This window comes from Lissotriton vulgaris, chromosome 4_1 (genome assembly GCF_964263255.1).
Source record: "Lissotriton vulgaris chromosome 4_1, aLisVul1.2, whole genome shotgun sequence".
Classification (NCBI taxonomy): domain Eukaryota; kingdom Metazoa; phylum Chordata; class Amphibia; order Caudata; family Salamandridae; genus Lissotriton; species Lissotriton vulgaris.
This window is the reverse complement of record NC_141691.1, coordinates 1,739,620,914-1,739,637,865: the sequence shown is the minus strand read 5'-3', so window position 1 is coordinate 1,739,637,865 and position 16,952 is coordinate 1,739,620,914. Positions and strand designations below refer to the sequence as shown.

The 16,952-nt window shown below is 50.2% G+C and overlaps 1 protein-coding gene across 2 annotated transcripts in view; it reads right to left on the bottom strand.

Moving 5' to 3' along the window:
• The window catches only part of MATN2 (matrilin 2), a 565,117-nt gene that overhangs the window by 384,297 nt on the left and 163,868 nt on the right, over positions 1–16,952 (bottom strand). For both annotated transcript variants that reach the window (XM_086966035.1, XM_086966037.1), the window contains exon 3: positions 6,021–6,590. In XM_086966035.1, the coding sequence (XP_086822161.1) occupies positions 6,021–6,590 (570 nt within the window). The remainder of the gene's footprint in view (positions 1–6,020; positions 6,591–16,952) is intronic.

The window sequence follows — 16,952 nt, the reverse complement described above, 5'->3', positions numbered from 1 at the left end:
CGTGGATGAGCACTTGAGTTCCCTCTGTGAGGGATTCTGTCAGCTTGTTTTCAATGGCTCGGTTGTGACATCACCATAATTCTATCTTTCAGTGGGAGAGTGACAGCTCTGCTCTCCCTGCCCTGGTTGTAGTAAAACGGAGAACCAACACATCATGTAAGATCATCGGGACAGAGTTGTTTTTCTAGTGTGTGTATGTTGGTGGCCACCCACGCTTCAGCTCTGTTTTGGCCGCATTCCTTCTGATGAGATTTCCGCACCTCCTTCAGCGGGTTGGCAGTTAAACAAGCTGCATATCTGTCTCCTGCACTTTATTCCTTGCATTTTCCCCCTTTCCATCGCGCATATGTTTTTCTGCATTACCCTGATGCCTGAAAGAGTCAAACATCTGATACTGGGGTCATGCTGGCGAAAATGGAAATCCCAGCAGAAAGCATCCCCTAAGCAAAGTGCGGTGCCCTGCTCTCTTTTAATCCTAGTGATAACGATTTGCACCTTTGCTGTATACTTTTTCCGTGAAATTTACAAAATGCAGTAAGAGCATGCCCTCCTTCAACCCTGTCAGATAACTAGTTAGTAAAAGCCCCTATACCGCATGTTTCACAAGTGTGCCAACTTCCTCATAGTGAATGTTTTCAGTTTGCACATTCACACGCTCTCGGGTGTGCTACAACGTTCCACGGCAGGGCCCATAAACTCCTGCAGCCACTTAGAACAGAAGCAAGTCCTTCTTTTGCAGAAGTTGTATGAGATGTATTTTTAGAATACGTTTTACTACGTGCTTCGGCAGACCAGCCTCGTCTTCAGCAATGGCCGGGCTCGCGTTTTTGAAACAACTTCCTCTGGGCCTGCTTCGGCCGGACGTTCGAAAAGCTACAAAAAATATATACATCTTGGACGCACAAACCTTTACATGTGAGGTTTGGTTAACAGGAACACAGATTGCAGCCTACATTTTCAAAATCACTTGTGGAACTTTATTTATTATTATTATTTGTTTCTAAGCAGTCGACATTGTTTAAAAGTATCAATGAGATGGGGCTGGATTGTTTTCAACAGTCCACCAGAACCATATATAGCAACTAAAACCTGAAAAGGGTGCAGAGAGATCTTCATCCGGTTATCACCAAGGGCATCATGGGAGGAGTGAAGAATTTAAGATTAATATTATTTTGAGTTTTATATAGCGCTAGCTTGACCCGAAGGTATCAGTGCGCTTTACATGTTACCGCACGGTCGCCGAGCTTACCGCCCTCCTGAAGAAGCCAACGGCGGACCCCACCGACCTCAAGAACTACCGCCCCATCTTGCTCCTTCCCTTTCTGGCCAAAGTCATTGAGAAGACCGTCAACAGACAGCTGGCCGCCTTCCTCGAGACTAATGGATCCCTCGACCCCTCACAGTCCGGGTTTCGGGCCAACCACAGCACCGAAACCGCCCTAATCGCTGCCACCGACGACATCAGAACCCTGATCGACAACGGGGAAACAGCGGCCCTCATCCTCTTGGACCTCTCTGCGGCGTTCAACACAGTCTGCCACCGCACCCTAGTGAAGTGCCTCAGCAACATCGGAATCCGAGAGAAAGCACTGGAGTGGATCATCTCGTTCCTCGCTGGAAGAACCCAGAGAGTCCGCCTCCCCTCGTTCAGATCCGAGGCCACCGAAGTCATCTGCAGCGTTCCACAAGGATCTTCACTCAGTCCAACCCTCTTCAACGTCTACATGAGCCCCCTCGCAGCCATTGCACGCCAACACAACCTCAACATCATCTCCTACGCCGACGACACCCAGCTGATCCTCTCCCTCACCAACGACCCCACCACCGCCAGAGCCAACCTACACGAAGGGATGAAAGACGTCGCCGACTGGATGAGGAGCAGCCGCCTTAAACTGAACTCAGACAAGATGGAAGTCCTCATCTTGGGATCATCACCCTCCGCCTGGGACGACTCCTGGTGGCCCCCGGCCCTGGGCACCGTTCCCAAACCAACGGACCACTCACGCAACCTGGGCTTCATCCTGGACTCCTCCCTGTTGATGACCAGACAAGTGAACGCCGTCACATCTTCGTGCTTCAACACCCTGCGCATGCTCCGCAAGACCTTCAGATGGATCCCCCCCGAAACCAGGAAGACCGTCACCCAGGCACTCGTTAGCAGCCGACTGGACTACGGGAACACCCTCTACGCCGGAACCACAGCCAAACTTCAAAAAAGACTCCAGAGCACCCAGAACGCCTCCGCACGACTCATCCTGGACATCCCCTGACCCAGCCACATCACCGGACACCTGAGAGACCTGCACTGGCTTCCCGTCAGCAAGACGGGAAGCCAGTGCTAAACACACACAACCACACACAACCACACACAACCACACACACACAACCACACACACAACCACACACACACACAACCACACACACACACAACCACACACACAACCACACATACACACTACCACACCCAACCACAAGCACACACACAACCACACACACAACCACACACAACCACAAGCACACACACAACCACACACACAACCACACACAAAACCACACACAAAACCACAAACACAACAGTGGTGGCTGGTGACTTTTTTAACTGGTGAGGCGTAAAATGATTGTCATACTGCACTGTAGCAAGCAAGTGTAGCGAGCGAGCTTAAACAACCTAAGGGGGGTTGTAAAAAGAGTGTAAAAAGGGTGCATTTCAAGAAAATTTCAAACACAGCATACCATACCCTGTATCACATCCATACCCTTGGATTTAAACCTCGATAGTCGGTGAAAGCTGCAAGGAGAGCCCAAAATGAACTAGAAATAGAAATACAGCCACAAAACGAGTGCTTTTCTTGCTCCAACCTTCATTATTCTCTAAAATATTAACTGTATAAAATGACAGGTAAAGTAAACATCACAACAATGCATATGCCCATGCCTCCTGAGGGGTGAATGAACATTAACAATGAGACAATTACTGCACGCTGAGGCCTGACCAGTTTTTCACTTTGTTTTTTTTTTTAAGTTTGAGTTTATTAAACAATAAAGAAATACAAAGAAAATGCGAGCAGTGAAAAAACAGTCAAAAGTTTTTCACTTTGTTACATGATTGTTTTTATTTGTATAATATTTATCTGACTATATGAATGAGTTTAATGCTTACAAAGAACAGATTATGTGTACCTGCAAATAGTTTACATACCTGGCTTTTCGCATCATATTAAGCTAGCAGATGACAATGCAAAACCAAATGTAATTAGATCTATGAGCTGTTGTTTAAAGAATTAAGCCACAGTATTAATCTATGCTTAAATAAAAAGTGCAGACAGTAAACCTATGCAAACAGCAGAGCCCAGGTAGGGGTGGGTAGAGATGAGGTATCAGCACACTACAGAAGTACTGCCTAGAGGAATTAAAATGTAGGAATTACCACTGGGGCCAGTTCCCTCAGTTTGCGCAGGCACACGCCAGACATGGAACATGGCACACACGGGCCGTGCACACTTCTCACTCAACACGGAAAGCTTTCATACCCCAACACGCACATTACACCCTACTCCCGCCAGTGCGACACTGAAAGGGGAAGCGGCAGGCAGCAGGACCTCTGCATCTCTCCCTGGCCAGGCTCCAACTTCACTCTGGTAGTGGTACCTGCTGCTGGCTGCGCGCACCGAGCATACTTCGTGGTATTTAGGGTACTCTACTTTCTTCGTAATTCTGCACTTTTTTTTAAGTATAAAACCAAACGACAATCTGTCGTGGCTGGGGGGGAGAGAGGGTGATGTCGCGCGGGTGGGGGGGATTAAATATTATTATTTTTTTTTTTTACTTACTTAAGTCACCGTCGGTCCGGGTCCGCACCACCTCTGCCCACCGACCCCTTGGCGCCTACGTCACGCACGAATGGGGACTGGCAGCCCCTCGCAGCCAATCCTGGCGCTTGGGGCACAGGTTTCTCTTCGCCCGGAGCACGCCCATTAGGAGCCCAAAGGGCTCCTAATGGGCATGCGCAAAAAAGTGCAAACGCAAGCCCGCGTGAGTGGGCACAGGTAAAAAATTCACCCTCCGTCCCCACTCATGCGCACTTGTGTTGCTTGCCCTGGTGACATGACATCATCATGTCAGCCAACATGACGCCACCCTGCCCACCCCCTTCAGACTCTGAAGGGGGTGGGCGATGTGATGTCATGCTGACTGACATGATTGGAATGTCACTTCTCCCGAGTACCGCCTGCCTTGGCGTCTTTACTTTGAACTTAAGTAAACTGAACTGATTCAGTTTACATAACGCCGAGGGGGAGATGCGGGCGGCTGCGGGCGGGCGGGGGGCTACGCCCCCACCCCCCAATGGACGCACCGTGCCTGAAACACAACACACACAACCACACACACACAACCACACCGTCAGTGCACACTTTCACTAGACACAGACACCATCAGTCGTCAGTGCACGCCTTCACCAGGCACAAACACCGCCAGCCGTCAGTGCACTCTTTCACCGGGCACAAACACCACTAGCCTTCAGTGCACACTTTCACCAGGCACACATACACCACCAGCCGTCAGTGCACGCTTTCACCAGGCACACACACACACCACCAGCCGTCAGTGCACGCTTTCACCAGGCACACACCACTAACCATCAGTGCACGCTTTCACCGGGCACACACACCACCAGTCATCAGTGCACGCTTCCACCAGGCACACACACCACCAGCCGGCAATGCACCCTTCCACCAGGCACACACAGCTCCAGCCATCAGTGCACAATTTCTACAGGCACACACCACCAGCCATCAGTGCACACTTCAATTGTTAACGCATCCACAATTAACTATTGTAGCAATCGCAGTATGGTGCACTTTACTTTTAAACATATTCATCTAAAGCGCAGCAGGCCACCATTGCTATAAAAATAAATACAAATTTTTTGGGCCTACAATTTATAGACTTTTCTCGCAATTGGTGTTGCAATATTTAGCTATGCCAATAGTTCAAACTTAATTAATGCAAGACCTATTGCATTGCAAATGCTTGTTTAAAATGGTATTCTGTTATAGGGCTACTCATCCCAGTGTTGGGTGTCAAAGCACTTTACATCAAACAGAGAGCCACAATAAATCACACATGTGTAAATAAATATACAGGAAATGGTACATAGGGCAATGAGGGTTATAGGGTGTTTGAATCCTATATCATCCATACTTGTAGTCAGGACATAAAGTCATAACTAAAGTCAGCAGATAAAACGTTGCACAGTTATTTTGGTTGTCTGTATGAACAGGACTTTACTACTGCAAAAATGAACCCTTTTTTGCTAATATAACTGAGTGAGAAAAAAACACAACATGGATCTAAGCCCATGATTTATAGTTTGCATGCAGCTCCTTGATGCCAGCAAATAGATCACTGTGCTATATTAGAAGGCTTGCAACTTACGAGCTGGAAGTAACAACATTATCTCAGTGTCAAAGGCCGTAGCCCACTTACTTATTTAAATAAAATACAAAAGACTAATTTTCTATGCTACTTTATACACTGGACACAATGTTGAATTCCCCGGAAGTGTCTTAAGCATTAGAGGTAATTTACCTCTTTTGTAATCCCCTCAAACTCGCAGGGCACACAGTGACCTCAGCAGCAGGTGTCTTAACCTTGTAAAATGTTTTAAGATGCAGCCTCTTTGTGACCATTAAATAATCTAGAACAGATTGTGAATATATAAATTGACTGCCAGACTCTTCTTATTGGGCTCCGCCCTCGTGACTCCACCCACTTTCCTCTGACACACTTTGACCCCAATTTATGGGTTCCTGGAGTACACTTTTTCCAATTCCCGCACAGCCTGTACTCATTATGTTACACTTGGGACTTGGCAATATTTACTGCCTGGGGTGCCTGGAAGTCTACAAAAGAAAATACCACCGCAAACCATGGCATAAAATAACAAAACATGACTCATAAAATAGAAGACAAACACAGGTGACAGGTTAGCTGTACGAATACACAAATAAAATCCTTACCACACAACTTCTTCTGGAAAACCGATGTCAGGGACTCTATCTGGCTGAAGTTGTCGACGAGGAAGACGTGTTCTTCGTGAGGATCGCTGCCGATGGACTTCAGGGTGTTCATGTCCACTCGTCCCACGCCAATGGCAAAAATGAGGATCCCAGTATTTCGCGCCTTAGCTGCAATCTCTGCCACGGGATCCTGTGGTCTCCCATCTGTCACAATCATGGCAATTCTTGGCACATTTTGATCCAAGGGCCGAGCACCATCTTCCTCGGTGAAGGCAATGTTCATCGCATACTGAATGGCCACCCCTGTCATTGTGCCTGTGGCCAGGTGCCTCATCCGCTGGACTGCATCCTCCACATCGGATTTCTTCTTATAAGTCTTGAGGGAAAACTCCTGCTTGACGGTGCTGCCATACTGGAGGAGACCCACCCTAGTGGAGTCTGGCCCAATGTCCAGAAATTGCAAGATGGTGACAAGAAATTCTTTCACCTTCTCGTAGTCGTAGGGGCGAACACTGCGAGAGCTGTCGATGATGAACACAAGGTCCAGGGGTTTATTTTTACATGTTTTCTCTTGAGGAAAAACAGAAAGAGGCATATGTGAGACCATGGAATACTGATCAAAATGATACATTCAATCACATTTCTAAGGCACCTGGAATAAAAAAAACGTTATGTAGCAAGTTGTAACCCACATTTTGTAGCAGTATAAACATCATGTTATTACATATCACCTGATTCAATGGCACTCATTCCATGTAACTGACAAGGATAAATGGCTCTACTGTAATTTGAAGCTATAATCACTTTACAAAGAAATCCCTACAGCAGACATCTTAAGCCTTTGGGCTTTTATACCCATTTAAAATGCCTGAAAACGTGTAACGTGTAGTCAGTGTTTCATTTTTCACCAAACTTAATATAAGTAGGTTCCATGCTGTATCAATATAATAATAATAAAAAAAAATATTTAATACCATCATTTACCTGTGTCACTTTCTATCTTCACAATAACTGCACTTAAATTAGTTTTGAGACGTTCGGTGAAGGATTTGCTAAATATTAGGGCTATCATTTACTATTCCATCTAATTCTACATAGCTGGAGAAAAATGCTTACAATATCTATGTTTTCTTGCATATATTTCTTTATACAAGTGTCTTAAACACTGGTGTTATTGCAAAGACCTGAAAAAGAATTCAAGTATTATAACTAAGGCTCCCTGTTTTCCGTTTTTACTGATTTTTACAGATAAATACAGACCGAAAATATTTATTTTCTTGTTTGTATTTATTTTTAAATGTGGAAAAAAATGGAAATTGGGTTGCTTTTTGAGTAATTATAAATACTGTCTGTGACAACTGCCATGCCAATAGGTGTGTGGACTGATAGATAAGGGGGTTAAAAAAGAAAGGGATTTTAGTAAAGAGTCTTTAACAGCAGTAGATATGCATTAGGTTGATACTGAAATTTGCATATTTTCATATATGTGCACTGATTTATCTTCTGTGGGTGTTCGCAGCACTGAAACCTGGCAGCCATTCAAGCATGAGTGCATATTTATTGGTTAAATGAATGTAAAAATATACTAATATCAGCTTACTTTTTCCACAAAACCCAAAGTAAATATGGATAAATACAGATAAAATTAGCAAAAAATAAATATGGCTAAATACAGACGGAAATGGCAAAAAATAAATACCATAAAACCGGGAGCCCTAATTATAACATAAAACAACTACATGAACAAAGACCAATAGCCAAATTTCAGTACATCCTTTCGGCCTGTAAAGTGGATTATTACCTTGAATGATCTGAAGAAAAGAGTACACAGACTGAAATGCAGTGGGACAAAAGACTCTGGGAGGTCATATTCTGCTCTATGTAAAGGGGAGGGATTTCTTTCCAAGAGGGGGGTGTGATGGTTCTGGTTGTTTGTACGTCCGACCACAGATTGACCCTGGAGAACAAGAAAATTCATCGCATCATCGCATAATTTTAAGTAACACACCCCATGATAGAGAGACAGCCTGTTCTCAGCAGGGAAAGCAAGGGCTTCTTGCTACCAAATAAAAAAAACTATTCATAAGTGACTTGCAGTGGTCTGGCGCTGATGAAAAATAATGCATAGGTCCAGAAAAAATGTCAACCTCTTAGGCAGGAGACATAAGGCCAGATGTATTATTTACTACCTGCGAAATACTTGTTGGAATTTCCACCAAGTATTTTTGTGACCAGTAAATAATTTTCCAAACTGACCAATGTACCAATAAGTCCAGAAAATTTGGATTCGGAGTGGGTTGCCTTTTGTTCTCACTCATTCAGGACCTCATGTACACAAATTGCGCACTTACTTTTTGAGAATGGAATAGCATTTTGTGAGTCGATCTATGTACAAATAGGTCAGTTTGCAATATACCAAACAGCTGGAGGTTGCAGAATGGCCTGCCTAGTTAATATTCATTAGGGAGGTCACCATTTGAGATCCCATACGATCGCCCACAATCACAGGGATGGTGACCCGGAAGGATCACCAGGTCTGTGATTATGTTTAAAGAAAAAAATGCTTGTTTTTAAATGCAGTTTGTTTTCCTTAAAGTAATAAGGACTGCATTTAATAGTGAAATTTTTCTTTTTTTTTTAACGTTTCACTGAGAGTTGTCCTCTGCCAACAGTTGATTAACCTCTTTTTAAGGTTTCACAAAGAGGGAAAGGGTCCTGAGGTGACCGCATCCCCTTTGCAATACAGAAGCTACCCATTTGAGATGTCAGTGACTGTTCAATGGTTTGTAACTGCTGTTTAGGTCACAATGTATGTATATATGTATGTGTGTTCTTGTTAGAACCGGCTGTCTCTAGTTGGCAGAGGTATGCACTTCTGACAAATAGGGACACACCTTTTCTAGTCAGGGCAAGGGGATCACACCCTTCGATAACCCCTGCTCACCCCCTTGGTAGCTTGGCAAAGCAGACAGGCTTATCTGAGAGGCTGTGTGTTAAGCATTTATGACCACATACAGTAATAAAGTGAATACACTACAAATGGACACGACACAGTAGTCTTATAAAAATAAGTATTTTTATATAAGGCTTAGCACAAGACCAGATAACGACAAAAATGTACACAATCTTAATCAATCAATCAATCAGTGACACTTATAAAGCGCGCTACATACCCGTAGGGTCTCAAGGCGCTGGGGGGGGAGGTGCCGCTACTGCTCGAACAGCCAGGTCTTCAGCTTCTTCCTGAAGGAGAGGTGGTCTTGGGTCAGGCGCAGGTCGGTCGGGAGGGAGTTCCAGGTCTTGGCGGCCAGGTAGGAGAAGGACCTTCCTCCTGTCGTCGCTCTTCGGATGCGGGGGACGGCGGCGAGGGCGTGGTTGGCTGATCGGAGGTGGCGTTTGGGAGCGTAGAAGTTGACTCGGCTGTTGAGGTAGCTCGGGCCTTGGTCGTGTAGGGCTTTGTGTGCGTGGGTGAGGAGGCGGAAGGTGATTCTTTTGTTGACGGGGAGCCAGTGAAGGTCTCTCAGATGTCCGGAGATGTGGCTGGTTCGTGGGATGTCGAGGATGAGTCTGGCTGAGGCGTTCTGGATCCGCTGGAGTCTCTTCTGGAGCTTGGCGGTGGTGCCGACGTAGAGGGCGTTGCCGTAGTCCAGTCGGCTGGTGACGAGGGCCTGGGTGACGGTCTTTCTGGTCTCGGTGGGGATCCACCAGAAGATCTTCCGTAGCATGCGTAGGATGTTGAAGCACGCCGAGGAGACGTTGTTGACTTGCCTGGTCATGGAGAGGGAGGAGTCCAGGATGACGCCCAGGTTTCGTGCATGGTCTGTCGGTTTGGGTGCGGTGCCCAGGGCGGGAGGCCACCAGGAGTCGTCCCAGGCGGAGGGTGAGGAGCCCAGGATGAGGACCTCCGTCTTGTCCGAGTTCAGTTTCAGGCGGCTGGTCGTCATCCACTCGGCTACCTCTTTCATCCCTTCGTGCAGGTTGGCTCTGGCGGCGGCGGGGTCGTTGGTCAGGGAGAGGATCAGCTGGGTGTCGTCGGCGTAGGAGATTATGCTGAGGTTGTGTTTGCGTACGATGGCCGCGAGGGGGCTCATGTAGACGTTGAAGAGGGTGGGGCTCAGAGATGATCCTTGGGGGACGCCGCAGATGACTTCGGAGGCCTCTGACTTGTAAGGTGGTAGGCAGACTCTCTGTGTCCTTCCGTCGAGGAAGGAGGTGATCCATTCCAGCGCCTTGTCCTGGATGCCGATGTTGCTGAGGCGCCGTACTAGGGTGCTGTGGCAGACCGTGTCGAATGCCGCGGAGAGGTCTAGGAGGATGGGGGCCGCTGTTTCTCCATTGTCCATCAGGGCTCGGATGTCATCGGTGGCGGCGATGAGGGCGGTCTCGGTGCTGTGGTTGGCTCGGAAGCCGGACTGTGAGGGGTCGAGGGATCCGTTCGTCTCGAGGAAGGCGGCCATCTGCTTGTTGACGGTCTTCTCGATGACTTTGGCTGGAAACGGGAGGAGCGAGATGGGGCGGTAATTCTTGAGTTCGGTGGGGTCCGCTGTGGGTTTCTTGAGTAGAGCGCTGAGTTCGGCGTGCTTCCAGCTCTCGGGGAAGGTGGCTGTGTCGAAGGATGTGTTGATGATGTCTCGCAGGTGGGGTGCGATGACAGCGTCGGCCTTGTTGAAGACGTGGTGAGGGCAGGGGTCGGTCGGTGATCCGGAGTGGATGGAGTTCATCGTGCGGATGGTGTCTTCGGTGCTGATCGGGGTCCAGGCGTGGAGGGTGGTGGTGGGGGGGGGTGGTTGTTCGGTCATGGTGTGCGTTGGTTGGTTGTTGAAGCTGTTGTGTATGTCCGCGATCTTGTTGTGGAAGTATGAAGCGAGGGAGTTGCAGAGGTCTTGCGATGGGATGATGTTGTTGTTTCCTGCGCTGGGGTTGGAAAGCTCTTTCACGATGTTGAAGAGTTCCTTGCAGTTGTGTGCGTTGTTGTCCAACCGGTCCTTGAAAGCTGTTTTCTTGGCGGCGCGGATCAGCTGGTGGTGTTTCCGGGTGGCAAGTTTGAAGGAGGTCCTGTTGTCCAGTGTCGGTTCCCTTCTCCAGACTTTCTCGAGGGCTCGGCAGTTCTTCTTGGAGCTCTTGAGTTCGTCGGTGAACCAAGGGGCCTTCTTGCTGCCGGGTCTGCTAGGCGGGGTCCTCAGTGGGGCGAGTTCGTCCGCGCAGTTGCTGATCCACTTCGTGAGGTTGTCGGCGGCCTGGCTGGGGTTCGCTGAGCTGGCAGGAGGGTGCTGGCTCAGGGAGGTGGCGAGCTGGTCTGCTGTGATCTTGTTCCAGCTTCTGCGGGCGGTCTGTTTCTGGTGGTGGTGGGTCGTCGTTCTCTTGAAGGTGAAGTGGACGCAGCTGTGGTCCGTCCATAGAAGCTCAGTGGCGTGGCTGAAGTTGATGTCTGTGCTGGAAGAGAAGACTGTGTCGAGTGTGTGTGGCCGGCGAGGTGGGTGGGGGTGGACACCAGTTGCTTGAGTCCCAGGTTGGCGAGGTTGTCGAGCAGGGTGCTGGTGTTGCGGTCGTTGTTGTTCTCCAGATGGAAGTTGAGGTCTCCCAGGAGGATGTAGTCAGCGGAGGGGAGGGCATGCGGGCTGACGAAGTCGGCGATGTCCTCGCTGAATTGCGTGCGTGGTCCCGGGGGTCGGTAGATCAGGGTGCCTCTGAGGGTGGTGTTCGGGTTGGTGTGGATCTGGAAATGCAGGTGTTCGGCGCTGGTCAGGGTGTTGTCGGTGCTGGTCATGAGACGGATGGTGCTCCTGTGGACAATGGCGATGCCTCCTCCCATCTGGTTGGCGTTTCGGTCCCTCCGGACGATCTTGTAGCCCTCTGGGATAGCGATGGCGATGTCGGGAGCTGAAGAGGTGTTCATCCAGGTCTCTGGGAAGGGAAAAGGGATAGTTCAAAGGTAGTTTCTTCTTTAGCACAAAAGTCTTTAGTATCAAAGCAAATCTTCTTCTTGGCAATACAGTTCTTAGCAACAGGGTAACCCACACGGGGGCTACACGACATCGAGGCAAAGTTAATCCAAAGGTTCGGCGTCGACCTGCGAGGAGCGCTACGTCGAGCCCGGAGTCACACGGACCCCCAACCACACAGTACCTTTAGCGGCGTCGAGCAATCCGGCGTCGCGTCTTCGGTGTCGATCAGGCCTCAGCAGGCGTCGTCGTCGATGATGCGGTTGCACAGAGTGAGCAGCGCTCACGGCGTCGAGAGGGCACGAGGGCGATGCGATCAGCAGCGGTGCAGACACGAGGTCCCTTGGAGCTGGAGCCGTACTCCCACTCACTGGCGTTGCTGCTCGCGTCGGTCGGGCCCGGCGGCCGGTCGTCGAGAAAGCGGGACACTGGGGCCGTTACCCACTATGTCGAGCTGGATTCGGCGACGTCCGTCGGCGTCGAGATTGCTGGTTCTTTCAGAGGTGCTGGACTCACGGTTCCAGCTAATAGCACTTTAAGCAGATGAAGTCCTTCAGCCCTGTGACTTCAGCAGGAGACTGGCACTCTTCCAGTCCTTGGAGATTTTCTTAGCAAGCGTGAGAGTGCACACACAGTTCCTCTCTCCTGGTTCCTTGGCAAAAATAAAGAAGCACTGCAGGATTCCCCCAACAAACAGCACACTGGCAGAAGGGGTAGGCAAGTCCTCAGATCAGCAGGCCTCTTGTCCTTGGTTACAGGGTTCCTTGTCAGAAGTGATCTAAATTCTTGGTTCAGGGGTCCTTCTCTTATACCCCTTTTCGGCTTTGATCCCTTTGTCCATGCAGGGGAATTTCCCAACATCCTGGGTCTGTTGTGGGTGGAGCCAGGCAGAAGCACCTGGCCTATTCACTGAGCAGGGCTGGGTCCTCAGACGCCCAGCAGGAGGTGGAGCCAGCATTGACACTGGCAGGAGCAGAGCTATCAGCCTCCTGGCAGGAGGTGGGGGTAGGATCATCCATGGCAGGCACAGAGCCATCAGCTGCTTGGCAGGAGGTGGAGCCAGCATTCTATCAGGCAGGGCCGGCTATCAGCAACTACTCTCCCCCTACTCTCAACGCAAATGTCCCACTCATCCCACACTGACTCATCCAGACCTCTGGAGCCACCCAGCTCCTGTCACACACACGCAAGACCAGCAGAAACCAGATATGGTTAGAGAAGAAAATAGACACTTTCTAAAAGTGCTGTTTTCGAACCCAGAGTCCAAAAACCATCCACACCAACGGATGCATAATTAAACCCCGAGTTCAGGGATACCAAACTCGACATTGCACCATGCTCCCCGAGCCAGCTAGGATCATAGCATTAATAATCCCGGCGGCCCATTCTACCCAACGGAGAGCAGGCTACCTCGCAATAGTGAAGAACGAAGATGGCGGTAATTCACTATTAGGACATGCCAACTTGGTCAGGCGTGTCCTACCTTACACTTACAATGCACCCTGCCCGTGGGCCTACCATAGGGGTGACTAACATGAAGTCAAGGGAAGGTTTGAGGGGCTGGCAAGTAGGTATACTTGCGCAGCCTGCGTGACAGCACTAGGCTGCACGTAGGTCTCGCAATGACCGACCCGTAGACATTCTTTTACGAGGCCGCTCCTGTGGGTGGCACAACACGTGCTGCAAGCCCACGAGCGGCATTTGTATTTACAAGCCCCAGCACTCCTGGTGCACTAGACTAGGGTCTGACAGTAAACCAAATAAGCCAAACATGGATACAATAGATACATCAATTTAACCTAGGGAGCACTTGCGCTATGGCACTGATCAGCAGTGGCACGGCGCCCAAAGCATATACCAGCAAAACATCGTAAAACAGTGGAGGCAAACAGAAAAAATGGAGGAGAGACTCAAGCAAATGATGTCAGGTCTAACACGTGTCCCCTCCAGCTGAAATGTGGGGAGAACTACCCTTGACCTAGGGAGTCCTCATCACTAAGGCGGACAAATCTGGACAGACCATCAGCATTGGCGTGATCTGTACCAGGGCGGTGTTCCACCGTAAAGTCCATCCCCTGTAGGGAAATGGACCACCTCAACAGTTTCGGATTCTCACCCCTCATCTGCATCAACCATCTGAGGGGCCTGTGGTCTGTCTGAACCCGGACGTGAGTCCCAAACAGGTAGGGTCTTAGCTTCTTCAGCGCCCAGACCACAGCAAATGCTTCTCTCTCTATCGCACTCCACCTCGTTTCCTTGGGAAGTAACCTCCTACTGATGAAGGCTACAGGCAAATCTCGGCCCTCTTCATTCACCTGAGCTAGAACAGCCCCCACGCCATGCTCTGAAGCGTCCGTCTGGACAATAAATTCTTTCGAGAAGTCGGGTGCCTGGAGTATAGGTGCTGTGCACATTGCAGTTTTCAGGGTGTCGAAGGCCGTTTGACAGGCATCAGTCCAGATCACGTTTCGTGGCTGCTTCCTGGAAGTCAGCGAATTCAAGGGGTGCACAATGTTACCGTAATCCTTGACAAACCTCCTGTAATAACCCGTGAGTCCTAAGAAGGCTCTCACCTGAGTTTGGGTTTTGGGCGGTGCCCAAGCCAGGATGGTATCAATCTTGGGTTGCAGGGGGGAAACCTTGCCGCTCCCTACTTGGTGCCCCAAGTACACCACCGAACCCTGCCCAATCTGGCACTTACTGGCTTTGATTGTGAGGCCTGCTCCACGCAGGGCCAACAACACTTCCTGGAGGTGGCGCAAGTGTTCCTCCCAGCTGGCGCTGAACACTGCGATGTCGTCCAGGTAGGCGGCACTGAAATCCTCCAGTCCAGCCAAGACCTGGTTGACCAACCTCTGGAAGGTGGCAGGGGCATTCTTCATCCCAAAGGGCATCACCCGGAACTGGTATAGCCCATCTGGTGTGGAGAATGCGGACCTCTCCTTTGCCCCATCAGTCAAGGCGATCTGCCAGTACCCAGACGTTAGATCAAACGTACTAAGGTACCGGGCAGCCCCCAACCGATCGATGAGCTCATCAGCTCTGGGGATGGGGTGCGCGTCAGTCTTCGTGACCGAATTGAGTCCTCGGTAATCCACGCAGAACCGGAGTTCTGGTGAAGCACCAGGCGCTGCAGCCTTTGGGACCAAGACCACTGGGCTGGCTCAAGGACTGCTAGAGGACTCAACCACCCCTAACGCAAACATTTCGGAGACCTCCTCCTTAATGTATGCTCTAACCTTGTCAGTCACCCTGTAAGCCTTGTGCTTCACAGGAGGGCCGTCTCCGGTGTCAACGTCATGGACACACCAATGAGTGACACCCGGAACCAAGGAAAACAGATCCGGAATTGTCCCAACAGGTGGCGACAATCCTGTTTCTGCTCAAGGGTCTGTGTGTCAGAGAGGACCACACCATCCACTGACCCGTCTTGCTCTTTAGCACACAGGAGGTCAGGAAGAGGCTCACTCTCCTCCTCCATTCCAGCATCTGTAGCTAGGAGCATGCCCACTTCGGACCTTTCTAAGTGGGGCTTCAAACGGTTGACGTGCAGGACCCGCAAGGGGTTCCTGGGAGATTTCAAGTCCACCAAGTAGATGACATCGCTCTTCTTCTCCACAACCTTAAACGGTCCAGTCCACCTGTCCTTGAGCGCACAAGGTTTCACAGGGGACATGACCCACACTTCCTGACCAGGCTGAAGCTCTACCAGAGTGGCATTCCGGTCATACCAATGCTTCATCTCCTCCTGGCTGGCCTCCAGATTTGCCTGAGCAAGTTCTCTGAAGCGCCGAGTCTGATTTCGAAAGGCCAGCATGTAACTGTATACATCCTGGGGAGGTTTCCTGGGAGATTGCTCCCAGCCTTCCTTGACCAGACTCAAAGGCCCTCTTACCGGGTGACCGTATAAGAGCTCAAAGGGGCTAAACCCTAGAGACTTCTGCGGCACCTCTCGGTAAGCAAACAACAGGCATGGCAAGAGGACGTCCCATTTCGGCCTCATTGGTTCTTCGAGACCCATGATCATGCCTTTCAGGGTCCGGTTGAATCTCTCAACCAGCCCATTTCCTTGAGGGTGGTAAGGAGTGGTGAACTTGTAGGTTACCCCACACTCCTTCCACAGAGACTTCATATAGTTCGAAATGAAGTTGGTGCCCCGGTCTGACACCACCTCTCTGGGGAACCCCATCCGGGAGAAAACACCCATCAGTGCCCGTCTCACCACGGGGGTCGTCACTGTTCGGAGAGGGATGGCTTCTGGGTACCGTGTGGCATGGTCCACCAAGACCAGGATGAACCTGTTGCCCAGGGCTGTCTTGGGGTCCAGGGGCCCAACAATGTCAATACCCACCCGGTCAAAGGGGGTACTGACCACTGGAAAAGGTTGGAGGGGAGCCTTCTGCTTCCTTCCGCTTTTCCCACTTGCCTGGCAAGTGTGACAAGTCTTGCAATGGATGTCTACATCCCTACGCATCTGAGGCCAATAAAAATGGGTGACAAGCCTGTCATAGGTCTTGTCCTGCCCCAGATGTCCAGCTAACGGAACGTCGTGAGCCAACCCCAGTAGGAAGGCTCTGAAGCGCTGGGGTACCACCAGCACACGGGCTGACCCAGGCTCAGCAGCCTAAGGCTCGCTATACAGGAGGTCGTTCTCCCAGTACACAAAATGTGACCCTGACTGATCACCTGAGGATTGGGCTGAGGCCTGCTGCCTCATGCCCACAAGAGAAGGGCACACTTTCTGTTCCGCACAGAATTCCTCCCTGGAGGGACCACCATCCTGCTGCCAATGGGTCAGCTCGGGCAAGTCTCCCAGTTCGGCAATTTGTTCCCCTGTGGGCTCCAGGGCATCCCCCTCAGGGTCTACCTCCTCCTGGACCACGGGAACTACAGGGGACGGTTTCCCGCGCCCCCTGCCTCTTCTCTTCACAGCTGGGTCCTGGGCCGTACTTTATCGAGTGGTTGCACACACCCACTCTGGCACACCCAG